Source organism: Stenella coeruleoalba (genome assembly GCF_951394435.1).
Source record: "Stenella coeruleoalba genome assembly, chromosome: 5".
NCBI classification, from domain to species: domain Eukaryota; kingdom Metazoa; phylum Chordata; class Mammalia; order Artiodactyla; family Delphinidae; genus Stenella; species Stenella coeruleoalba.
Genome location: NC_137150.1, coordinates 57,864,178 through 57,891,871, shown reverse-complemented (window position 1 = coordinate 57,891,871; position 27,694 = coordinate 57,864,178). Strand labels below are relative to the sequence as shown.

The 27,694-nt window shown below is 38.9% G+C and overlaps 1 protein-coding gene across 3 annotated transcripts in view; it reads left to right on the top strand.

Moving 5' to 3' along the window:
- PEX5L (peroxisomal biogenesis factor 5 like) overlaps positions 1-27,694 on the top strand; it is a 245,100-nt gene that overhangs the window by 145,869 nt on the left and 71,537 nt on the right. For 2 of the 3 annotated variants that reach the window (XM_079921708.1, XM_079921706.1), the window contains exons 4-7: positions 4,134-4,245; positions 20,576-20,770; positions 23,890-24,016; positions 25,531-25,627. In XM_079921708.1, coding sequence (XP_079777834.1) covers positions 4,134-4,245; positions 20,576-20,770; positions 23,890-24,016; positions 25,531-25,627 — 531 coding nt within the window. The remainder of the gene's footprint in view (positions 1-4,133; positions 4,246-20,575; positions 20,771-23,889; positions 24,017-25,530; positions 25,628-27,694) is intronic. The other variant, XM_079921707.1, reaches the window with a different exon arrangement.

The window sequence follows — 27,694 nt, the reverse complement described above, 5'->3', positions numbered from 1 at the left end:
ATACAAAAATTAATTGGATAAGGTCTCTACCTTCAAAGAGATCACAGTCTAGTGGGAGGAAACAGGTGAAACTAAGGTTATAAAATTGGGTAAAGCATGGGAACGCAGAGATGTTGTAAGGCACTTGCCGCCTAGAGCTGAAGAAGGTTCCCAGACAATGTATCAATAGAACGGGGTCCTGAAAGAGAAATAAGAATCTGTCACCATTAGAAAGGCCTTTGAACTAATCTAAATATTGAGAAGAGGACAAAGAAGGATAATAAAAGAAAATTTTAAATGTAAAGTTGAAATAAAGGCCTTAGCAACTAATGAAGTGGGTCATTTTAACTTAGTTAAGATCATCTGATTGGACCAAAATTGCAATCACTCCCACTCAGTTATTCAAAAAAAAAATTGGAAACCTTTTGACTCACCTTTTGTTATTTTTATAACATCAATGTACTCTGTGCCAGAAGGATGAAATGAGGTAAGTTCATAAAGTATTTTCAAACTGAAGGAAGTAATTCTAAAATGAAGTGAATAAGCTCTATCCTACCAATGAATAAAGACAGAATAAATGGCATACAATTTGGGAGTAAAGCTTAGGGGAACTATTTGGGGGATTCAGTTCAGTTTGCAATATTACTTTATGACCTAAAAGGTTTGCTTATTCTCAAGTCACCATAGGAAAACCATAAATTTGTTTGAAAATCAGGAGGGAGGCATGTGAAAAGCCATTCTTATCTATACAAGTAAAAATAAAATGGGACTTAGTAGGGCTAAAATAATGATTCTTAAATTCATCTGACTGAAGATACAGTTCAAAATTGGACTGTTTGAGATAGATATTTTTATATCTTCAGTTTCTGCAAAGTCACTGTCCCATTTGGTAGCCATTTATTGAGCCCCTCTTATATGAAAACATTCTATTAGAAGTTGTGAAGGATATAAATATGAGTAAGACATAGCCTCTTACCTCAGAGTTAATAACAAAAGATTTTTTTCATGATATCTCCTATTTCATCTTCCATATCTCAATCAAAACCCAAAAACCTTCAGTTCCCAAATGACCTTTCCATGCTATCTGAAATCTGGCCTTTCATCCTCTTCACCCTTGAGCCCTGCCACTATCCCCACTCCAATCTCATCATTTCCCAACAGCTAAACGGTGCTCTAGCTTGAAAAGCACAGACTCAGAAAGTAATGTGAAGTTTCCTCTTTGATTTGTATCTATGGAAGAAAGTCACAGGAACAGCTCAGTTATGGGAACGGAACAGACATGTTATGGGAACACCTCCAGTCCAGGGGTGAAGTGTGGTCACAAATAAGACAGTAGGTGTGGAAAAGACCTTATGAGGAGAAGCCACAACTTAGTCTTGGGCTCTCTAGGGTCTCTCTGAATAACCTCCTCTTTGGTATTCTTTTCTTCCTATGCTGAGAAAATCTGAGTGCTAGAAGTGCTTTCCCTAGAAAATAAGTCTTTGGTTTGAATGAGGAGAGAGACTCAAAAAAAAAAATCCTATTACCTCTGATAAAGCAGACTTGCCTAAAAGGATAGGCCTTTCAATTAATTGTGGCTGTCCTTTGTTTTTCCATTTAGATATTTATGTGGAAAGGTCTTACTTTCTAGAATTCTTTTATCAAATTTAGACTAATTTTTCAGTGTTTGCAATTAAAAATATCTACAGAAATCTAATACCCTGGTCTTCTAAAACCATAGGTAATCTAGGTCTATTCTACACACCTACTCACAGAGCTATGACTTGGAAATAAATTATTAGTCCTTTTATTTGCAAAGGAATTTAATTGTATCCAAAGTAAAGAAAAAGTATAAGGGGGCTTTTGTGGAATATAAATCATAGGTACCTTTTACATAATAATGGATATTTCTCAAGACCAGGACTAAGAGAATAAATTTTCTTAGTTATCTATCAATAACATCAGACTTCTTCAGAGAAATAATGGCTAACAAAAAGAGTTATGACATCACACACATGTCATACGTATTTTAAAGCTGAAGTTGTATTGGTTGTATTGAGTTTTTGCGCCTTTTTCACTTTAGCCTAGGTCAATAAGACCTAGTAGTCAGAATGCACAACTTAATAAATGTAAGCCTGTTACAATAAATTCTATGAGTATAGTGTGGTGCCATATTTGATGGTGACCTTCATCTTTCATGATGTTTATAGCACAGCAGAATCCATCTCTCCCTTGACAGCTGTGAGAATGACACAGCCTGGAGGTAGACATTGTTGCTACATCAAGACCACATCACCATGGTGATATCATACTAGATGGGTTCAATATGCTAAGCATATATGGCTAAAAGGGCAAGTTCTCCCAAGAAATACACATTAATGTATGAGTCTTTAAGAAATTGCATAAACACAGTTTTTACATGAGCTACCTATAAATGAAAAACAGATCCCAGAAAACTAATCACATTTTCCGAAGAGCTGGCATAAACCATGGCATTTACAAAACTTCTAATATATTTTATCCCCAAAACATGAGAAGCTCATAGTCCCTCAACATTAAAAAATATTTCAATATAAATAGGATGGGTGATACCCAAGAATGTTCAAATTCAGAAAACAAAATGCAAAGAAACTCAAGAGTTTTGTTCATGGATTAAAGGAGCATCCCAAAAAATAGGTTACAACCAAAACAGACCTCAGATAATTTAGAGAAATCTGTGAGTCTTTATACATAGTAACACTAAAACTTATAATTGAAAATTTTTCTATCTCTATAACTTGAACATTAAAAGAAAATGAGCATTGTTAATGCTTAGAACCCTCGATAACATGTACAAATTAATATGAGTGAAATTAAAGTGCCAACTCTATCTCAAAATCTTAGACTTCAGTGAAGATCTGAGATTTATCCATGTTAAGATAATAGCATGAATGTGTAAAAGTACCAAAGGTGCCTCTTGGTTTTCAGTCCCCGAATAATCACTAATGCTTCCATATTCCTCCTTCACCAATAATAGAATTGCATTTTTTCTTCCCATATTTACCATTATTTAGGTCTCTTGTCAGGGTCCATAAGCTCTAAGCTATAATACCACTAACATTGCCAGAGAAATAATGAAGTGAAAGTGAGTCATAGAAAATATTTTGATTTGGTAATACTTCAAAACACTTCATTTGTTATTTTATGTGTCTCTTAAAATACAGCCTTGCAAATAAGTATTTTAAAATCTAGAGATTTTTTGGCACATCTTTTTCCTATAGCGAGTAGAAAACTAGATGACTGTGCCCATTTTAAGAAAGGCCAATATAAAAACTCCCGAAAAACTAAGACAGTTCTTTTAGGGACTGACCACTTGTGTTATCTTAAGTGTCATTTTCCCCTTACCCTTAGAAACAGAACTTAAGGATGTTTGGATTCAAAGAGGTGCAGAATAACTGAAAGTAAATAGTTGGCTGCCACTGATAATGAGAACTAATAAAAATCAAACTGAAAGATTTCTGAAATTAGAGAACGAGCCAATGGGGAGATATAATTGAATTGACAGAAATCTCTTTTACCTACAGATTTTCACAAACATATATACTGGATACCTGTACAGTTAACAATACTTCCTACTCTCTCAAAATACTTGTTATGCACTACAAAAGCATTCCAAGGAAATGTAAGGAAGGGCATGTGCCTTTAGGTGACTTGAGCTTTTTAAGAGAGAGAGAGAAAGAGCATTTATCCATGCACACGGATCTCTGTGTGTGTGCGTGCTGACTGACCAGTCCTAAACAGAATGTGTCACGTCAGGGTCTGAAGCCATGGTTCCAGGTCTCAGTGAGAGCTTTTTGTCCAGATGAAGAGTGAGATTGGCCCTTAGGAACTGTGATTCAATAGGTGTCATATTCTACATACTGAAATTAGAGGATAATTCCAAAACCGTTCTAGGAGGAGAAAAAAAGCTTGAGGTTTGAAAACTGAAGTTGGCTGCATCAAAAATATGACAGTGCTGAAAGGCTCATTCCCCATCCCCTGATTTTGTTTCCTTTCTTGCCTCTACTCTATTCCTTATTGATTGATTTATTTTTTGGTAGGCTTGCTATTCTCATTTTGTTGCAAGGCTGCATTTTAATTCATCTGATTCTGCAATTGGACAAAGTCCTTTGACACCTGTGTTCATTTGTTCCCAGCTGGTGAATGAACAGCAAGAGAGCAGACCCCTCCTGAGTCCCTCCATCGATGATTTTCTCTGTGAAACCAAATCGGAGGCAATAGCAAGGCCAGTAACGTCCAACACAGCCGGTAATTCTTTCACTTTTAACTTATCCTCAAGTGGAGTCAATTTTCATGATAGAAAAATGCACATTTTCTTTCCACAATGCATTTTAAGTGGAGAATAATGTTTGCAAACAAATGAAATTTTAGAGTATATACTGTTCAATATAAACCAATAGATTGCTTTTCTTTATAATATAAGAAACGCCAATGGATATTATCCAACCAATTTTGAAAACATTAGAGTACCACTATTAGCAATGAATCATTTTTCAATGCCAATTTTCATATGTACATCTTTGCGTCTCAAGTCACATCATATAGGAATTCTTTAAAACAAAAGCATCTCTTTCAGAGTAAGGTTTTTCAAGTTCTGGCTGGAAATATTTTGTATGACAAAAGTCCAGTAAAATAAAAATATAGGCAACCCCTTCAAGTGGATTGAAATCACAATTAAAATGTCCTAGAGACTTGGGATATTATCGAGACAATTTTATTTTTTTGTCATATAAATGGATTAGTTGCTCCTTCTTACAACAATTTATTTGAACATTGTTACAGGAATTAAATATAATCAAACAGTAAGCTATCTGTATAGGGACTAATAAGTTGTCATCCACTGAGTGAATGCAGGATACCAGTGTATCAATCACACCTTCTCCAGCATCCTCTGCACTTAAATTCTCACTAATTCGAAAACTAAGTCACTTAGGTACAGCCCACTCTGAGGCCACAATGGAAGATTTGACTCAAAAGCTACTTGTCGCCTTCTGGATCAGCGGCAGCCTTTCTGCATTGGTTTCATTCAGTCAACATTCACACTCAAAGGCATGTTGTTCAAATAAGAATGAAAGAATGATGTCCAGAATCAAACAACAAAGGTTATATTGGATTGCAGGAGAGAATTTAATGGGGGAAGGAGAGGATAATTATATACTGTCTTGTTAAAGTTCATTTCATTTCCCCATCATGTCCTCAGCCTGCTGCTTCCTGGCATAGTTTTATTATACTTTTAAGTAAGTGAAGGAAATCACAGGTGAAGGAAATTGTGATTTTTAAGAAACGCTAAAAATTACAACAATAAGAGTAACTAACACAAGATAGAGGCACTTTATGTGGGAGTGTAGTCTACAGTCTCTGGAGTTAAACTTTGTGAATTCCAACCCCAACTCTGCCACTTAGCAACTCTGTGTCCTTGAGCAAGTTGCATAAGTAAGTCTATTTCCTCATCTGTCTAATAGTAGTAAGATCTATATCTCATAGGTTACTTGGGAAGATTAAATGAAGCAATCTATGTAAGTGCTAACACACCAAAGCAATCATTTTCTAAATTCAACTATCACTTTGAGTAATCAAGCAAATAAAATTGTACTTGGTACATTTTAGGCAGGAAATGAAACAAGTTCGGATCCTGTCAGATCAGTTTCATCCTCCTTACCTATTGAAACTGGAGCTCACCCCTCCAAAACTGAGCTACCCCCAGAAAAATACAGAGGAGCCTTGTGTCTCTAATTGCAGGAAAATCCATGAAAATGGGGTACACTGAGAAATTCCCACTGTTCTAAGAAAAAGCTGCGAAGCATAATTCTCAGATCTTGATTCCAGTACCCTCTACAACTCTCAGGAAGGATAGAACCAAGTCACATAGGAAGGGCTCACCAGAGAGAGCAACATAATATCCAACTCAAAAGCTGCTTTTCACCTTGATTTTTCTAGCATATAACAGAGAGAACTGTGAAATACTGGAGGAAATTACATATTCAAAAGAATATGTAATTTCTTGCAATCCCAGTACCTAGGGTATTGCCTTCTGTATTAGTTTCCTAGGCCTGCCATGACAAAATGCCACAAAATGAGTGGATTAGACAACAGAGATTTATTGCCTCACAATTCTAGAAGCTAGAAGTCCAAAATCAGGGTGTCAGCAGGACCATGCTTCCTCTGAAGGTGCTTGGGAAGGATCTGTTCCAGGCCTCTCTCCTGGTTTCTGGTAGCTCCGTGACTTGTGGAAGCATAACTCTAATCTTCACATGACATGTGTGCATGTCTCCCAGTATGCATGTCAGTCTCTGTGTCCAAATTTCCTCTCTTTATTACCACCCTACTCCAATCTGACTCATCTTAACTAATTACATCTCCATTGACCCTATTTCTAAATAAAGTTACATTCTGAGGTACTGGGGGTTAAAACTTCAACATATGAGTTTTGGGGGACACATTTCAATCCATAACACCCTCCAAAGTAAGAGGTCAGGAAAAATGGTATGTTGAGACTATGGGTTTTTCATTGCTTGGCCTCAGCATTCAGTGCATCTGGGTCACACAGATTTTTATCTTTAAGGAAGACTCTCATTTGATAGTATGTTTTTTTTAATCTTAAAAATATATGTCTGGGGGGGCTTCCCTGGTGGCGCAGTGGTTAAGAATCCACCTGCCAATGCAGGGGACATGGCTTCAAGCCCTGGTCCGGGAAGATCTCACATGCCGCGGAGCAACTAAGCCCGTGTGCCACAACTACTGAGCTTGCGCTCTAGAGTCCATGAGCCACAACTACTGAGCCCATGTGCCTAGAGCCCATGCTCCGCAACAAGAGAAGCCACTGCAATGAGAAGCCCGCACACTGCAACGAAGAGTAGCCCGCACTTGCCACAACTAGAGAAAGCCCACACGCAGCAACGAAGACCCAACGCAGCCAAAAATAAATAAATAAATATATATATATGTATGTCAGGGGGACCCTCAAGATGGCAGAGGAGTAAGACATGGAGATCACCTTTCTCCCCACAAATACATCAAAAATACATCTACATATGGAACAACTCCTAAAAAACACCTACTGAATGCTGGCAGAAGACCTCAGACTTCCCAAAAGGCAAGAAACTCCCCGCATACCTGGGTAGGGCGAAAGAAAAAAGAAAACACAGAGACAAAAGAATAGGAACGGGACCTGCACCTCTGGAAGGGTGCTGTGAAGGAGGAAATGTTTCCACACATTAGGAATCCCCTTCACTGGCAGAGACGGCGGGTGGGCAGGGGGGAAGCTTTGGAGCCATGGAGGAGAGCACAGCAACACGGGTGCAGAGGGCAAAGCGGAGGGATTCCTGCACAGAGGATCAGTGCCAACCAGCACTCAGCAGCCTGAGAGGCTTGTCTGCTCACCTGCCAGGGAGGGCGGGGTCTGGGAGCTGAGGCTCGGGCCTTGGAGGTCAGATCCCAGGGAGAGGACTGGGGTTGGCTGTGTGAACACAGCCTGAAGGGGGTTAGTGCGCCACAGCTAGCCGGGAGGGAGTCTGTGGAAAAAGTCTGGAACTGCCCAAGAGGAAAGAGACCATTGTTTCAGGGTGTGCGAGGAGAGGGGATTCAGCGCACCGCCTAAACAAGCTCCAGAGATGGGCGTGAGCCGCAGCTATCAGCATGGACACCAGAGACGGGCATGAAATGCTAAGGCTGCTGATACAGCCGCCAAGAAGCCTATGTGCAAGCACAGGTCACTATCCACACCGCCCCTCTGGGGAGCCTGTGCAGCCCACCACTGCCAGGGTCCTGTGATCCAGGGACAACTTCCCTAGGAGAACACATGGCACACCTCAGGCTGTTGCAACGTCACACCAGCCTCTGCCAACACAGGCTTGCACCACATTCTGTACCCCTCCATACCCCCAGCCTGAATAAGCCAGAGCCCCCTAATCAGCTGCTACTTAACCCCATCCTGTGTGAGTGAAGAACAGACACCCTGAGGAGACCTACATGCATAGGTGGGGCCAGATCCAAAGCTGAATCCCGGAGCTGTGGAAACAAAGAAGACAAAGGGAAATCTCCCCCAGCAGCCAGCCTCAGGAGCAGTGGATTAAATCTCCACAATCAACTTGATGTACCCTGGATCTGTGGAATACCTGAATAGACAATGAATCATCCCAAAATTGAGGCGGTGGACTTTGTGAACAACTGTAGACTTGGGGTTTGCTTTCTGCATCTAATTTGTTTCTGGTTGTATGTTTATCTTAGTTTAGTATTTAGAGCTTATTATCATTGGTAAATTTGTTTATTGATTTCGTTGCTCTCTTCCCTTTTTTTAAAATATATATATTATTTTGCTTTTTCTCTTTTTGTGAGGTTGTATGTATATGTTTCTTTGTGTGATTTTGTCTGTATAGCTTTGCTTTTACCATTTGTCCTAGGGTTCTGTCAGTCTGTTATTTTTTTGTTTTTTTTCTTTTTAGTATACTTTTTAGCGCTTGCTTTCATTGGTGGATTTTTTATTAGTTTGGTTGCTCTCTTCTTTCTTTCTTTTTTTAATTACTTTTTTATATTTAACAATTTTTTAATTTTAATAACGTTATTTTATTTTATTTTTTCTTTCTTTTTCTTCTCCCTTTTCTTCTGAGCCATGTGGCTGACAGGGTCTTGGTGCTCCAGCCGGGTGTCAGGCCTGAGTCTCTGAGGTGGGAGAGCTGAGTTCAGGACATTGGTCCACAAGAGACCTCCCGGCTCCATGTAATATCAAATGGCAAAAGCTCTCCCAGAGATCTCCGTCTCAGCGATAAGACTCAGCTCCACTCAGTGACCAGCAACCTGCAGTGCTGGACACCCCATGCCAAACAACTAGCAAGGCAGGAACAAAACCCCACCCATTAGCAGAGAGGCTGCCTAAAATCATAATAAGTTCACAGACACCCCAAAACACACCACCGGATGTGGTCCTGCCAACCAGAAAGACAAGATCCAACCTCATCTACCAGAACACAGGCACCAGTCCCCTCCACCAGGAAGCCTACACAACCCACTGAGACAACCTTACCCACTGGGGGCAGACAACAAAGACAGTGGGAACTACAAACCTGCAGCCTGCGAAAAGGAGACCCCAAATGCAGTAAGTTAAGCAAAATAAGAAGACAGGCAAATACACAGCAGATGAAGGAGCAAGGTAAAAACCCACCAGACCAAACAAATGAAGAGGAAATAGGCAGTCTACCTGAAAAAGAATTCAGAGTAATGATAGTAAAGATGATCGAAAATCTTGGAAATAGAATGGAGAAAATACAAGAAGGGTTTAACAAGGACCTAGAAGAACTAAATAGCAAACAAACAATGATGAACAACACAATAAGTGAAATTAAAAATTCTCTAGAAGGAATTAATAACAGAATAAGTGAGGCAGAAGAACAGATAAGTAACCTGGAAGACAAAATACTGGAAATAACTACCACAGAGCAGAATAAAGAAAACATAATGAAAAGAATTGAGGACAATAGGGAGGATGGGAGGGAGGGAGACGCAAGAGGGAAGAGATATGGGGACATATGTATATGCGTAACTGATTCACTTTGTTATAAAGCAGAAATGAACACACCATTGTAAAGCAATTATACTCCAATAAAGATGTTTAAAAAAAAATTGAGGACAGACTCAGAGACCGCTGGGACAACACTAAACACACCAACGTTTGAATTATAGGGGTCCCAGAAGAATAAGAGAAGAAGAAAGGGACTGAAAAAATATTTGGAGAGATTATAGTTGAAAACTTCCCTAAAGTGAGAAAGGAAATGGTCAGTCAAGTCCAGGAAGCACAAAGAGTCCCATACAGGATAAATCCAAGGAGAAACACACAAAGACACATATTAATCAAACTATCAAAAATTAGGGGCTGCCCTGGTGGTGCAGTGGTTGAGAGTCCGCCTGCCGATGCAGGGGACACGGGTTCATGCCCCGGTCCGGGAGGATCCCACATGCCGCGGAGAGGCTGGGCCTGTGAGCCATGGCTGCTGAGCCTGTGTGTCCAGAGCCTGTGCTCCGCAATGGAAGAGGCCACAATGGTGAGAGGCCTGCATACCACAAAAAAAAAAAAAAAAAAAAAATACAAAGAAAAAATATTAAAAGCACCAAGGGAAAAGCAACAAATAACATACAAGGGAATCCTCATAAGGTTAACAGCTGAGTTCTCAGCAGAAACCCTGCAAGCCAGAAGGGTGTGGCAGGACATATTTAAAATGAAGAAAGGGAAAAACCTACAACCAAAATTACTCTACCCAGCAAGGATCTCATTCAGATTCGACGGAGAAATTAAAACCTTTACAGACAAGCAAAAGCTAAGAGAATTCAGCACCACCAAACCAGCTTTACAACAAATGCTAAAGGAACTTCTCTAGGCAGGAAACACAAGACAAGGAAAAGACCTACAATAACAAACCCAAAGCAATTAAGAAAATGGTAATAGGAATATACATACCGATAATTACCTTAAATGTAAATGGATTAAATGCTCCAACCAAAAGACATAGACTGGCTGAATGGATACAAAAAAAAGACCCGTATATATGCTGTCTACAAGAGACCCACGTCAGACTTAGGGACACATTACAGACTAAAAGTGAGAGGATGGAAAAAGATATTCCATACAAATGGAAATCAAAAGAAAGCTGGAGTAGCAATTCTCATATCCAACAAAATAGACTTTAAAATAAAGAATGTTATAAGAGACAAAGAAGGACACTACATAGTGATCAAGGGATCAATCCATGAAGAAGATATAACAATTGTAAATATTTATGCACCCAACATAGGAGCACCTCAATACATAAGGCAAATGTTAACAGCCATAAAAGGGGAAATCGACAGTAACACAATAATAGTAGGGGACTTCAACACCCCACTTTCACCAATGGACAGATCATCCAAAATGAAAATAAATAAGGAAACACAAACTTTAAATGATATGTAAAACAACATGGACTTAATTCATATTTATAGGACATTCCATCCAAAAACGAGAATACACTTTCATCTGAAGTGCTCATGGAACATTCTCTAGGATAGATCATATCATGGGTCACAAATAATGCCTTGGTAAAATTAAGAAAATTGAAATCGTATCAAGTATCTTTTCCAACCACAATGCTCTGAGACTAGATATCAATTACAGGAAAAAATCTGTAAAAAATACAAACACATGGAGGCTAAACAATACACTACTTAATAACCAAGAGATCACTGAAGAAATCAAAAAATACCTAGAAACAAATGACAATGAATATAGGACGACACCAAACCTATGGGATTCAGCAAAAGCATTCTAAGAGGGAAATTTATAGCAGTACAATCCTACCTCAAGAAACAAGAAACATCTCAAATAAACAACCTAACCTTACACCTAAAGCAATTAGAGAAAGAAGACAAAAAAAACCCAACGTTAGCAGAAGGAAAGAAATCATAAAGATCAGATCAGAAAGAAATGAAAAAGAAATGAAGGAAACAATAGCAAAGATCAATAAAACTAAAAGCTGGTTCTTTGAGAAGATAAACAATATTAATAAACTGTTAGCCAGACTCATCAAGAAAAAGAGGGAGAGGACTCAAATCAATAAACTTAGAAATGAAAAAGGAGAAGTTACAACAGACACCACAGAAATACAAAGCATGCTAAGAGACTACTACAAGCAACTCTATGCCAATAACATGGACAACCTGGAAGAAATGGACAAATTCTTAGAAAAGCACAACCTTCCGAGACTGAACCAGGAAGAAATAGAAAATATAAACAGACCAATCACAAGCACTGAATTTGAGACTGTGATTAAAAATCTTCCAACAAACAAAAGCCCGGGACCAGTTGACTTCACAGGCGAATTCAATCAAACATTTAGAGAACAGCTAACACCTATCCTTCTCAAACTCTTCCAAAGTATAGCAGAGGGAGGAACACTCCCAAACTCATTCTACGAGGCCACCATCACCCTGATACCAAAACCAGACAAAGATGTCACAAAGAAAGAAAGCTACAGGCCAATAACACTGAGGAACATAGATGCAAAAATCCTCAACAAAATACTAGCAAACAGAATCCAACAGCACATTAAAAGGATCATACACCATGATCAAGTGGGGTTTATCCCAGGAATGCAAAGATTCTTCAGTATATGCAAATCAATCAATGTGATACACCATATTAACAAATTGAAGGAGAAAAATTACATGATCATCTCAATTGATGCAGAAATAGCTTTTGACAAAATTCAACACGTATTTAAAATAAAATCCTCCAGAAAGTGGGCATAGAGGGAACTTACCTCACCTAATAAAGGCCATATATGACAAACCCACAGCCAACGTCGTTCTCAGTGGTGAAAAACGGAAACCATTTCTGCTAAGATCAGGAACAAGACAAGGTTGCCCACTCTGCCGCTATTATTCAACATAGTTTTTGAAGTTTTAGCCACAGCAATCAGATAAGAAAAAGAAATAAAAAGAATCCAAATCAGAAAAGGAGAAGTAAAACTGTCACTGTTTGTAGATGACATGGTACTATACATAGAGAATCCTAAAGATGCTACCAGAAAACTACTACAGCTAATCAATGAATTTGGTAAAGTAGCTGGATACAAAATTAACGCACAGAATTCTCTTGCATTCCTATACACTAATGATAAAAAATATGCAAGAGAAAATAAGGAAACACTCCCATTTACCATTGCAACAAAAAAAATAAAATACCTAGGAATGAACCTACCTAGGGAGACAAAAGACCTGTATGCAGAAAACTATAAGACATTGATGAAAGAAATTAAAGATGATACAAACAGGTGGAGAGTTATACCATGTTCTTGGAAGAATCAACATTGTGAAAATGACTGTACTACCCAAAGCAATCTATAGATTCATTACAATCCCAATCAAACTACCGATGGCATTTTTCACAGAACTAGAACAAAAAATTTCACAATTTGTATGGAAACACAAAAGACCCCAAATAGCCAAAGCAATCTTGAAAAAGAAAAATGGAGCTGGAGGAATCGGTCTCCTGGATTTCAGACTACACTACAAAGCTACAGTAATCAATACAGTATGGTACTGGCACAAAAACAGAAATATAGATCAATGGAACAAGATAGAAAGCCCAGAGATAAACCCACACACATATGGTCAACTTACTTTTGATAAAGGACGCAAGAATATACAATAGAGAAAAGACAGCCTTTTCAGTAAGTGGTGCTGGGAAAACTGGACAGCTACATGTAAAAGAATGAAACTAGAACACTCCCTAACACCATACACAAAAATAAACTCAAAATGGATTAAAGACCTAAATGTAAGGCCACACACTACAAAACTCTTAGAGGAATACATAGGCAGAGCATTCTATGACATAAATCACAGCAAGCTCCTTTTTGACCCACCTCCTAGAGAAATGGAAATAAAAATAAACTAATGGGACCTAATGAAACAAAAGCTTTTGCACAGCAAAGGAAACATAAACAAGACAAAAAGACAACCCTGAGGATGGGAGAAATATTTGCAAACGAAGCAACTGACAAAGGATTAATCTCCAAAAAACACAAGCAGCTCATGCAATCCAAAAATGGGCAGAAGACCTAAATAGACATTTCTCCAAAGAAGATATACAGATTGCCAACAAACACATGAAAGGATGCTCAACATCATTAATCATTAGAGAAATGGAAATTAAAACTACAATGAGATATCACCTCACACCGGTCAGAATGGCCATCATCAAAAAATCTACAAACAATAAATGCTGGAGAGGGTGTGGAGAAAAGGGAACCCTCTTGCACTGTTGGTGGGAATGTAAATTGATACAGCCACTATGGAGAACAGTATGGAGGGTCCTTAGAAAACTACAAATAGAACTACCATATGACCCAGCAATCCCACTACTAGGCATATACCCAGAGAAAACCATAATTCAAAAAGAGTCATGGGGACTTCCCTGGTGGGACAGTGGTTAAGAATCCACCTGCCAATGCAGGGGACACGGGTTTGAGCCCTGGTCCGGAAATATCCCACATGCCATGGAGCAACTAAGCCCATGTGCCACAACTACTCAGCCTGAGCTCTAGAGCCTGCGAGCCACAACTGTTGAAGCCCGCGTGCCTAGAGCCTGTGCTCTGCAACAAGAGAAGCCACCGCAAGCCCACACACCGCAACGAAGAGTAGCCCCTGCTCACCACAGCTAGAGAAAGCCCAAGCGCAGCAACGAAGACCCAATGCAGCCAAAAATAAATAAATAAAATAAATTTATTAAAAAAAAAAAAAAAGAGTCATGTACCGCAATGTTCATTGCAGCTCTATTTACAATAGCCAGGACGTGCAAGCAACCTAAGTGTCCATCAACAGATGAACGGATAAAGAATATGTGGCACATATATACAGTGGAATATTCCCCAGCCATAAAAAGAAACGAAATTGGGTTCTTTGTAGTGAGGTGGATGGACCTAGAGACTGTCACACAGAGTGAAGTAAGTCAGAAAGAGAAAAATACTGTATGCTAACACATATATATCTAATCTAAGAAATATATAAATAAAAAATGTTTCTGAAGAACTTAGGGGCAGGACAGGAATAAAGACTCAGACATAGAGAATAGACTTGAGGACACAGCAAGGGGGAAGGGTAAGTTGGGACAAAGTGAGAGAGTGGCATGGACATATATACACTACCAAATGTAAAACAGATAGGTAGTGGGAAGCAGCCACATAGCACTGGGAGATCAGCTCGGTGCTTTGTGACCACCTAGAGGGGTGGGATAGGGAGGGTAGGAGGGAGACAAAAGAGGGAGGAGATATGGGGATATATGTATACATATAGCTGATTTACTTTGTTATACAGCATAAACTAACACACCACTGTAAAGCAATTATACTCCAATAAAGATGTAAAAAAAAAAAGATAATTGGACAGTTAAATATGGTGCCCATATGTAACCTAAACAGAAGAGCACTCTAGAGCTATGTGTTTAGGAGAACTTAAATTTGAAAAATAAAATCAGCATTGTTGCAGAACTGCAATATTTGCTCAAACCATAAAAAAATAAAAGAAAATTCACTCTGACAATTTTTCTGTGATAATTGGAATATTTACTCAATTTTTAACATATTTACTGGAATTATTAAATTTAATCATCTTAGTCTTTGTTTTATTTGTACCACCTTGACTGTTGCTCTTTTTAAATGTATTTTTTATCTTCTTTTCTGTCAAAAAAAATATATATATATATTTATATATATATATGTCAAGGCAGAAACACTATATTTTTGTTAATCCCTAAGGATTATAGTTCTTTTTTAAAATTATTCCAGACCCACAATTTATATCTCAATATGCAACATAATTCACATTATTATACATTTTTAAAAAGGAGAAACTTTAACATACGAACATCTTAGAAAGAATTCTAACATGGTCCAATAATTTTATAGCTAAAGTTTCTGGGCAAAAGGTATAGTTATCATTTTCTGTCCAAATTTTTAATAGTCATTTTAAATGGAACATCATTTCAGAATAGTATGAAATTACATTGTGAAATCAGGACAGTCATTGAACATTACGTGCCTATCACATCCCAAGCATTATGTATGTCTTTACACTTAAGGAATGGATAATATACAATCTTGGAGTAAAATATGGGGCAGGACCTGCTTTAAGTTGTACCAAGTCAATCAAATAGAAATTTGAAGAACCTTGTATTAAGATGAGAGGCTTTTATACTCGGCATTTTCTTCCAATGAAAAAATAAATCCAGTGTACCACCGTCTTGACAAGTCTTTAAATATATAAAGAATATACTTCTTATATAACTTAACACAAAGTAAACAATATAGCAATTATCTCTTCCAAAGGTCAGCCAAATGCAGGGTTTTTTCTCTCTGACCCTAAAAGAACATATCAATCTTCTACCTCATAGAAGTTCTAAATTGTAATTTTGTTCTTAAGTATTTCAATTTTTTTTTTTTTTTACTTTCTGCTTGTTTCTACATTAACTTTTGTCATCCAGTGATGATGACTTCAAGCTGATCAAATAAGGATGTTTTCCGTTTTTTTGCCATTAACATCCTAAATTATCTTTTATTCTTCTGAAATCTAGGTAGACAGTTAATTCCTCGACCCTCTTAAACTGTGTCCCTAAATGGTAGGTAGACCAAGATTGCTAATACCCTTGATTTTTAAATGGCAAATATATATTTACACAGATGCATGTAAAAAATGCTCTGACAGTAACTAGAAAATAGCTATTTTTAAGATATTGCTTATGTTATAGGACAAGTAATTACTATAAAACTTGCAATAGTAACTTCTTGTCCTATAATCTCCCAAAAATATAATATATGTCAAAGTACAGGAAAGACTCTTCTGAAAAGCAAGAAGAATAGGGGGTCCTTGGTTTACATTTATCAATCTACATAATCTAAAAATAATGTATCCATAATCTTGAGCTATTAAGTGGACAGTTACTATAGAAACATTTTTCAAGATTTAAAAAATAAGAGTATCACTCCTTGGTATGGGACCTGTATACCTATCAAAGAGACCCCTATATATAAGGGAAAAGATACCCTTAACAAAGTTCACAATGCCATCACAGCCACCTAATTAAATATCTTAACTGCAGAATTAGTGTAATTTTTCCAAATACATTTTTATAAAACCCAAATAGCCATGAACCCAATGGCATGCCACTTTAGAGAACTTAGAAATTTGGGAAGTAGCTTTAATTATGTATTCCAATAAAAAGGCAAAAGTTGGTTGAATTATTTAAGTCCAATTTATCTATTTGACATCACTGGCAAAATCCTTCCTAAAGGAGTTTGCTTTGTAAGCATTGTATTAAAGAATTCCATGTTTTCTGGAATGCCAGAGTAGCTTACAAATCAAAACAGAGATCCCATCAGCTCCTTGCAGCACATTCTGTGACTGCCCCAGTCAGGGCTGTCCATGGTCTGTCCTCTCTGACCACTCCTTGTAGATTTATTCCTTTAGAGAAAGTCACTGAAAATCTGAGGCTCATTATACAGTAGTGGTGTTAATAGCACTGTACTTGCCATTAACGTATCAAATCAGTGCTTCATAATAGGTGCTACCTTATCCTAACTGTTCTAAGCAGCCTCACCTCCTAGAGCCCAAGTAATCTAGTATTCATAAACATCTTCAGTGCCCTGTGGGAGCCTTCCAGTTCAATAGGTTGTGATCTTCAATCGTGTGTCCTTGAGAGAGATAGAAACAAATACTTATATAACATATTACATCTTCTATCTTTAGGAAATTCCACCCAGTGGAATTGTTATCAAAAAAAAAAAAAGTTTTTGAGATTGCCAACTATTTAAATTATGTCTCAGACTACCCAAACTGGCAAATAATTGGTAGCTAAACAAAAAATAATCAAAGCCACATCAACAGGGTCAGCACATTGCTTTCAAGTTCACATAAAGTCTAGGGAGAAATGGTGAAGAGCACAGGCTTGGGGGTGATGGGACTGTGTTTGAATCCTCTGTGGACACTGACCTACCCGCTATATTATTTTCCTATTGCTGCTGTAACAAATTGCGACAAATTCAGTGGCTTAAAACAACATAAATTTATTATCCTACAATTCTGGAACTCAGCTGTCCTAAAAATCAAGGTGTCAGGAGGGCTGCATTCCTTCTGGAGGCTCTAAAGGAGAATTCATTTCCTTGCCTTTTCCATGGTACCTAGAATTCCTTGGTTTGTGGCCCCATATTCTATCTCCAAAGCCAACAGCATAGCATCTTCAAGTCACTCTCTTTCCTTATCTCCTCTCTCTCTCTCTCTCACGCTCTCTGTCCCTCTCACACAATTGTACACACACAATTTCACTTCCACTATGACAGATGATTATTTTAATTTAAACACAAATTCTGGGACACAAACCTTCATGTGCCTAAGAGAATCTTTAAAATCAGATTAAGAAAATCAGTAGAGCAGACACCCCCTTCCATGCTAAGCTATGCTATCTTCGAACCCCGTATGAAACAGTGAGACCCTTTATTTTTATCTTAACTAAAGTGCACGCCACACGCACACACACACACGCACACACACACTAAAATGAGATTTGTCTTTCTTCACAAAGTGAAAGGCTGAACACATCCTTCTATGCTTTTGAAATTGTGTTCCCCAGGGACTCTCTCAGCTTCAAGCTTGCCATTCAACCTCCAAGGCACCCCCTTCATCAACTATAACAAATAGGGCCTTTTGTCTGTGCCAAGCAGTTGTTTCACATTTGCTGGGAAAAGAACAAAGGAACAGAGAGCTCAGAACAAACTCAGGAAGTGCTGAGGACAGTTTGGAGGGGAAAAAACGTTACTGAGGCAAGTTTGAATTCACAATTCAGTCTTTGAGCAATTCATTTATTCTGAATGGTAAGAAAGATATAGAATTAAATTAATACTCATCAGTTATTATTCTGTAACAAATGTACTTCCTATATGCAAGCAGACGAGTCCTATGTAATTTGTTTCTAAAAGAAGTGTAGGAGCAAGTGACTGATTCGTAATTGTTTGCGCAATTAGTAAAAAGACATATATGGCATTCCAGAGACTGTTATCCACTTCCTTCCTTCTGTTATAAGGAAATCACGGTGGGCCTATAGAACCCCTGCCAACACAACCGTGGCCTGGAAATTTCCATTTAAACATTCAAAGGATATGAAATGTGTGGCATCCTAGCCTACCTTGGCTGCTTGCTGCGCTTACATTTTAGACGTCAAGCCAGGCAGCTGAGGTCGGAAAGCTACTCTTTTCCCCCCACATTCAAGTACTTGCCGGCCACAAAATACTCCTCGTAGCTCAGAGCATCTTGCATTGGAAAGTGGTTCCTGTCTCCTCAGGAAGACTGGGACAAGATAAGCTCAGATGAGATGACACTTTCAGGCCTTTTTATGAAAAATTTACTTCATAGCATCTTCTGTAGAACCAATATCTTGTCTCATCCTCCATTTTATTCCCGGTGGTGTTTCCTCTTTCTGTCCGTGTATGGATCTGACTCTTGCCTGAAACAGAGAGGAGTGGGGAAAATAGGAGAGCAAGAAAAAGGAAAAGGAAAGAAAAGCATCACAAATTGGCCACCAAAGAATGGAAATAACATTTACTGAATACCTACAGTATGCCTGGCACTTTACACATTTGACTTACAGATTAGATAATTTAATCTTCCTATCATACCTAAAGGACAGACTTGATTCTGCATTTTCCAGATGAGGACACTGAAACTCAGAGAGGTCAAGAAGCTTACTCCAAGTCACACAGCTAAGCGGTGGTAGAGCCAGGTCTTTCCACTTCACCATTATAACATCCAACTGTTGTAATTTGTAACTGAAATCAGAAAGCAAGATTACTGAGAGTAAAGATTCTATCCTAAGAATCCCGTAGGATGGTTAGCTCATGAGGAGCTCAACGTTCAGTACTAAAGAAATCCTGGTTGTGAAATTAATTAAGCCCTGGCCCTGCCTTGAATGCAAGTGGGAAATAGATGGAAGAGTGTTGAGATGTCAACAAAAATCCATTTCCTACCAAGAGACAAGCCGGGAGATCAAAGAGGAGAAGGAGAGGTGCGGAGGTTGTAGACGGTGCTGGGAAGGGTTTGCACAAGGAGTGTCCCTGTCACTTGAGTAGCTTTCCTAAGCTAGCCGGGTGAAGAGACCCTAGGTCAGGCCAGTTCAGAAGCCAGCCCCCCAGGTGCCAGGGCTGAAAGAGAGGTAGGGCTGGAGGGACTTTTTCTAATAGGAATTTTCCATTTCTCACAATGAGTTAGTCAAACACTTGCACTTATGAGAAACAAGAATGAAGGGTTACAGAGCTTGCCTTTTTAATTCTCATTTGCCTAGTTTGCATTTGAACAAATTATTATTTCTGCCTTCATTAGAGTATTTAACACAGTGTAATCAACCTGCTGGGAAGTAAAAGTGGAACCATTTTATGGTTTGTTACACTGAAATTTAAATTTGCATATTAAGCACCAAAGGCATTAACATGTGTACCCTATTCATTAACTATGGATTATAAAATACCTCTCTAGTGTGAGCCCAAACAGCAAGCCGTTTTCTGATTGAACTGCTTAATTAAATAAAAGATTATTAACAGCATTCCTTTATACCCTGGATACTTTAGTAGTTTGAAATTAAAGCACAGAGACATTCAGAAACTACCAAATCTTCCTCATCACTGTTTTGCAAGCATCTCTCTGAATATGATAGATTGCTCTGGAAAAACTGCACTCTGAAATAAACCTCTTTATAAAGCAAAGCCATAAAGTAAATAGTACCTGAACTCAGATTCAATTTTATCATTTTAATTCCGTTCAAACCTTCATCACTGGTGAGGCTGGTCTAAGTCCTGCAGATTTCTACCGTGACAAATAAAGGAGGACATGCAGCAAGCTTCCCAGTCTAAATACAAACTATTTTTATAAATCAGTGGTGAGCTAACTTAATTTGGTTCTTCTAACCTACACTACAAACACAAAATCCTTCTGCACCCAACTGAAACCTATTTTTAAAAAACAATTTCAGAGCAGTGAGTGAGCTTCTCTTAACCTCTTCCATCTTTGATAGTATTGACCACAGGTTTAGATCTCCTTGACCTGAGTGAACCCGTCTCTCAAACCCAAACCAAAGCCAAGAAGTTGGAGACCTCATCGAAAACCTCATCCCTCAAGAAAAAGGTTGATGGGCCTGACCTCATCAGTGCGGATGCTGAGCAGAGAGGCCAGGCTCTCCGAAACCCAGAGACGGCATCCCTAGACTTAGGTAAGGCAATAGCTCGTGTCTGCTGCTGTTCCCTTGTGCTTAATACAACAAGGAAGTTCTACAAATGACATTAAAACCATGGACAAACAGTAGAAAAGATTAATTCTATGTAGGAAACTGGACAGGACACACTTCTTTGTGCTTAGATTAAATAGCAATTGGGGAGCTCAACTTTGCAGAACTGGTGTGGATTTATACATTTATTTGTACAACCCATGTGTATTGAGTTTCTGATAGATGGCAGGTACCACACTAGGCACTGGAGTTACAATAAAAATAAGACACGAATCTTGCTCTCTAGGAGAATTCAGTCTAGAGGGGAAGAGAGTCTAGAAAGAGAAAACTCTAACCCAAGGTCCGGGAACAGCCAGAAGGAACAGTAACATGTGTGGGGATACGTCCAATACAATAATAACAGCTGCCATTCACTGATGACTTACAATGTCCAGAACTGTGCTACGTGATTTACATATATTAGCCTGTTAATTCATCACAACTCTTTGAAATGAATGAGGAACCAAATTTTCAAATTTAAATAACTTGCCCAAGATCCCAGTTAGTATGAGGAAGAGCTGGAATTTGAGCCAAGCTCTAATTAACTTCAAAGCCTGTACTTCTCTCCACTGTACATCTTCCCGAGAAAAGAGACCTTAACCTCAGATCATGGAACCAGTCAATTAAGCTCCCCTTTCTTAAGAAAAAGAAAGGTAACAGTTATTTCAGAAAGCCAAGGGAAACATGGATGGGTAAGTATCCATAAAATGAGCGTATTAGTAACTTATCCATAAAGTTACAAAGGTTAAAGGGGATATACATATATGTAAAATCGCTTAGCACTGTGATATATACATGTTAGATGGCCATGAATTCATTTATTCATTTGTTCAGTAAACATTTCTCTAAATATCTGTTGTGTTCCATACTATGTGCTGGAAATACAAAGATAAATAATATAAGCTTTCTGCCCCTTAGTAAGTATACAGTCTAGTGGAGAGATAGAAAAATGATTAAAATAATTATAATAAAATATGTACTATGTGCTGCAATAAAGCAAAGCCCAGGTTAAGCCCCTCACCCAGCCAGGGGGTTATAGAAGGTGCCTTATAGGAGGCACTATATGAGCAGTCTTGAAGGTTGAGTAAGAATTTGCCAGATGAAAAATATGGATCAGAGAGAGGTGGGAAGGAAGGGGCAGGGCATTCCTGATGCAGAAGAGAAAGGGAGTCACACACAAGTAGACAAACACAGAAAGATGCCTTTTCAAGCAAATACAAGCACTGCTACAGTATTCAAGAACGGTAGAGTACTGAGAAATAAATCTGAGCGTCACCAGGGGTCAGATAATGGGAGTTCTTGGATGCCAGGTCGTTAAGTTTGTGGGGAGGGCAGGGTTGAAGGGTTTTTACTCAGAGGAGTGCCGTCAACAGAGTCTATTTTAGAAAAAATTTTCTCTTTTCGATGTGTGGAGAAAGGAATGGAGGCAGGGAGACAATACAGGCATGTAAGAGAGTGACAGAGGGGATAGTGAGAGGCAGATGAGTTCAAAAATAAATAAATAAAAACAAGACTTGTGGACTGGGTAGATATATGCATGCCAGCAAGGAAGAGATATAGAATGTGCCAAACTCTGTGATGAGGGTACAAGAGGAGAAGGCGGGGGGGGGGGGGATGTCAAGGTGGAAATTGTCAACTTCAGTTTTGAACCTGTTATATATGAGGAAACTGTGGAGAGATACCTGTTATATATGAGATAACTCTGTAGAGATATCCAATGGACTGTTAAATGTGTAAATCTAGAACTCAGGAAAGAGAACCAAGCAGGAAATAGAGATTTGAAAGTCAGAAGCCTATGAATAGCCATCACAGTCACGGGTGTAGATGAGCTCACCAAGGACAGATCATAGAGAAAGGGAAGAGAACCAGCACGCTGCTCAAACTGGTTGCACACACAGGATCTGCGCTCCTCTGCCACGTCACTTTTTGAGGCCTGTCTCTCTGGAGGAAAATTTTATAATTATTTCCTCATCATCCGTGTGCTCTAGGTTTATTCCATTTCAATAAGTGAAATTTATACATATGCATAAGGGTATATTGTTAAATACATTACAATGTAATATAATAAACACATAAATGATACTTTCATTTCTCTGCTTTTGAGAAAATGCCTTGTGAAGAAGTCATAAAAATTCTTAGTTTAGGGGGCTTCCCTGGTGGCGCAGTGGTTGAGAGTCCACCTGCCGATGCAGGGGACACGGGTTCGTGCCCTGGTCCGGGAAGATCCCTCGTGCCGCGGAGCGGCTGGGCCTGTGAGCCATGGCCGCCGAGCCTGCGCGTCCGGAGCCTGTACTCCGCAATGGGAGAGGCCACAACAGTGAGAGGCTCGCATACCGAAAAAAAAAAAAAAATTCTTAGTTTAAACGACTTTAGAGGACACTGACTGCAAACCTACCTTTTTATAAACGAAAAAACTGGCCTCTAAGGTTGTCTAAGTGGATTGTTCACAGTCACACACCTGTTCATGAGAGGGAACCAGCCAGGTTCTTTGTAAGAATTCAGCCACAGGGAGACAATGGTCCTAGCATACACTAACTTTCTCCATTGCTTCCTTCTTCTCTATCCCCATTATAAATTCCCTTCTTTGGTGAAAAATTAGGTAGTCTATAACAAAACCTGTAAAAAGTGTCCCAGTTTCTTCCCACCTCCTTTTAATAACAAGGCTCATCTCTTTAAACAGAATTTCTTTCCAGAAATGTGCCAGAAATCCCTCAAAGCCACCTCTTAGCTGGAGGCCCATAGGATAGTACTGCATATGCTCATTCTTTACCAGATCCCATGGGCTCATACACAAAATTCAGAATGCACACAGCTCTTGAAACAAATTCAGGTAAAAAAATATACTTGATTGTTTAACTGTAAAAGCAATCCCATTTCTCTTAATAGGTCTCATATTTATTTAGTTATACATGTTTTAATTAATTTTCTTGCAGCCTTTTGTCTTGGGGTAGAAGAGCATCAGTTAATTAAAGTTCACTTGTATAAGACTTCTCAGTCTTAATCTCTCCTTCTCTCTACACCTCGTATTCTCCCCCGTCCCCCTCACCCCCTTCTTGTCTCCTTAGTAGACATTCAAACACAACTGGAAAAATGGGATGATGTTAAGTTTCATGGAGATCGAAATAGCAAGGGACATCCCATGGCAGAGAGAAAATCAAGCTCATCTAGAACTGGATCAAAAGAACTTTTATGGTAAGATATTTTAATATCAGAAAATAGCCATAAAAAAACGAAACTTTGCCATTTGCATCAACATGGGTGGACTTGGAGGGCATTCTGCTAAGTAAGATAAATTAGACAGAGAAAGGCAAATACTGTATGATATCACATGTGTGGAATCTAAAAAATATAACAAACTAGTGGATATAACAAAAAAAGAAGCAGACCTGCAGATACAGAGAATAAACTAGTAGTTATCAGTTGAGGAGGCAGTATAGGGATGGGGGAGTGGGAAGTATAAACTATTGGGTGTAAGATAGGCTACAAGGATGTATTGTACTACACGGGGAATAGCCAGTATTTTGTAATAACTGTAAATGGAGTGTAACCTTTAAAAACTGTATAAAGTTTTTTTAAATTTTAAAAATAAATTAAAATATTTTTTTAAAAAACTAAAAAAAGAAAATAGCCATTTATGTGTCATATACTTGTCTACTGAAATAGCCAAAGAATTAAGTCAATCCAGATACTTGCTGCCATTTATAACCTCCTATTAATGTTAATTGTGGCTTCTAAAACTAAATTATTTCATCTTAATTGTCAAAAATTCAGCCAATAAGGATTTTGGTAGATTCATAATTTAATATTCAATATTTGTCCAATATTTGTTGATAATTTTCTGAACATGTAACTGAGCCAGTCAATCAAAATATGTGCATGTGTAATTTTACATATGTGTATATTCAATGTACAACATGAATAATAGTTAAATTAAATGTTTTTGGCTACACAGGTAACCTTTCTGACTTTCTTAATCACCATTGTCGGATAATGCACTAATTAAGTATATTCCATGGATGCCCATGAGAAAAACTAGCCACCTGAATTTTACCATGTTTTTTTTTTGTTTGTTTGTTCTTTTGTGGTACGCGGGCCTCTCACTGTTGTGGCCTCTCCCATTGCGGAGTACAGGCTCCGGACGCGCAGGCTCAGCGGCCATGGCTCACGGGCCCAGCCGCTCCGCGGCATGTGGGATCTTCCCGGACCAGGGCACGAACCCGTGTCCCCTGCATCGGCAGGTGGACTCTCAACCACTGCGCCACCAGGGAGGCCCTTACCATGTTTCTAAAGCTTCCTAAAGGACGGCATGTTTCAGCCTCCAGTTGCCCGTCACACATCTCCATTTATTATGACATTTCAAATTCTATATAAAGATCAAATCTCACTAAGACACTTTGTGAGAAGCTCCCCTCCCCACCCAAAAATTACTTTTTTAATGAAGCAGAACTCTGTAACAAAAATGGTTTTGCATTTATTTACTCTTTGCATGTAACTGACCTGCATTCTAAATCAGTCAGAGAGAATAACACTTAAATTCCAAACGTGGTCATTATAATGGAAATATATGTTATCTTTTTCATCAAATGTCTGTTGAGAGCTTTGTTACCATGGTTCTCAACGATCCAAATTAACCAGATTTCTTGACTGGGTTTCTAGGTGAATTCGCTTCTCAATTTACATTAATTTCCTCCATGTGTCCCTTGTAGGTCCTCAGAGCACAGATCTCAGCCAGAACTGAGTGGTGGGAAAAGCGCCCTGAACTCTGAGTCGGCTGCAGAGCTGGAATTGGTGCCTCCAACGCAGGTAACAAAACCAATTCCTCAGTGCACCTATCTTTACTACTAGATAATTTATGTCATAAGTATTTAAAATTTCACCAGAAAAATCTGAAGTAATTTTTCCGTATTTTCTATTTCATATGCTTTCTCACTCAGTATCTATCTCAATGCTTAAAATAACTGATGAAAGATAGATAGACAGATTTGGCTGGAAAATGTGTCAATGAACTCACCATGTACTTAGCACTTTTTCCTTGTTCTACCACTTACTGTTACATTATTTTCCAATACAAAATCTGTTCTACTCCAGTATTAGCACAGTTTATGTAACAGGCACAAACAAGAGGAAATTACATCTTGAGCAGTCATTCACAGCTTTGCCCTACAGACCAAGGTACTCACATCATCAGCATCCTGACTGTCACATTAAAATAAATTTGTTGCTAAGGAATAAATAATTATAGTATTAGCAATCATGATAATACTAAGAACTACCATTTGTGAGTACCCTCTAAGTATTAGGGACCTTGTGCTTTTCATATATTATATCTAATACTCAAGTAATCCTGTGAATTTTTATTGGACTCACTTTAAAGGTCTTTGAAGAGTCTTGGTAAAGTCAAAATCCTTTTACAGGGGCACCCAACTAATCACCAGTGGAAGTAGGGCATGTACCAGACCTGTCTGTCTGCTACTTGACCCTCGACTCCAGTGTAACTGGTTTGCCTGTGACTAGTGACCTTGGCTGGGCCAAGAAGGGCCATCAGCCTCAGTGTTTTCATTTGCTCAAACACTTTGCAAGGGTACAGCCTTGATCTCTTAAGAAATGTGTCCACGTTCACGCATCTACAATCCAGTTGGAAATAAGTGGGATGAAATGAGCAAGAGAGATTTTCTTGAGTTTACTGGATAAGGTATTGAAACTAAGAAGGAAGATATATTGTCTGAAGTGAGTAAAGGGATAAGTATGATAATAGCAGATATTATTGAGTGCTATGAGAAGGCCTTCTAATACATATTAATTAGCTCACTTGATCCTGACCAATGACTCTACGAGTTAAGTGTATTTTTTTAACCCCATTTTATAGAGGGGGAAACTAAGGCACAGTGAGAGTAAGGAAAATTGTCGACGCACTCACAACCAGTAAGCGGCAGAGGGCAGGAGGACGCAGCTAGGAAATGGAAGGCATCTGGAAACCTAGGCCATTAACAGCACCTCCACGTGCACCTCACCCTCCACAAGAGAGAGGCGGGCATTACTGCTCCCAGAACTCAGTCGGAAAACAAGTCAGCTAACTTCCAGAACAAATAACCCTGGGAAGCTTAATGAATTGTAAATGTAGCGTGAAAATGTATTTTCTTCATCTTTGTTCATTCTGAACGTATCTTTTTAAAAAGCAAATTGATAACATTTATCAGAGAAACGTTTCTTGATAAGTGCATTAGAGATTTAGACTCAGCTAAATAATTGGTACTGTTTCGTAAACTGGAATCCTTGGAACAATTTTTTTTATTTGTTTGTTTGTTTATTTATTTATTTATGGCTGTGTTGGGTCTTCGTTACTGCACTCAGGCTCTTCTCTAGTTGTGGCAAGGGGGGGCTGCTCTTTGTTGCGGTGCACGGGCTTCTCATTGCGATGGCTTCTCTTGTTGCGGAGCATGGACTCTAGGTGCCCGGGCTTCAGTAGTTGTGGTTCGCGGGCTCTAGAGCGCAGGCTCAGTAGTTGTGGCACATGGGCTTAGTTGCTCCGCGGCACGTGGGATCTTCCCGGACCAGGGCTCGAACCCGTGTCGCCTGCATTGGCAGGCAGATTCTTAACCTCTCTGCCGCCAGGGAAGTCGCTGGAACAATTTAATATAGCAGGAGAACACTAGTCTCTGCAGCAGGGTAAGATATGGCACAGGTGGGCTCTTCCACATGGAGGTGGAGGGAAGGAGGATCAGCTGGGGTCCTCGGTTGCCGTGGAGACCCACAATGCATTTATCTTATTATTCCAATGACTGCTACTCTCCCGCTGGTTGTCTGATTTCATCCCACCACATTGTCCTTCCACTTATCCACCGGTGTGCCTTTAAGAAAACACAATGTGCT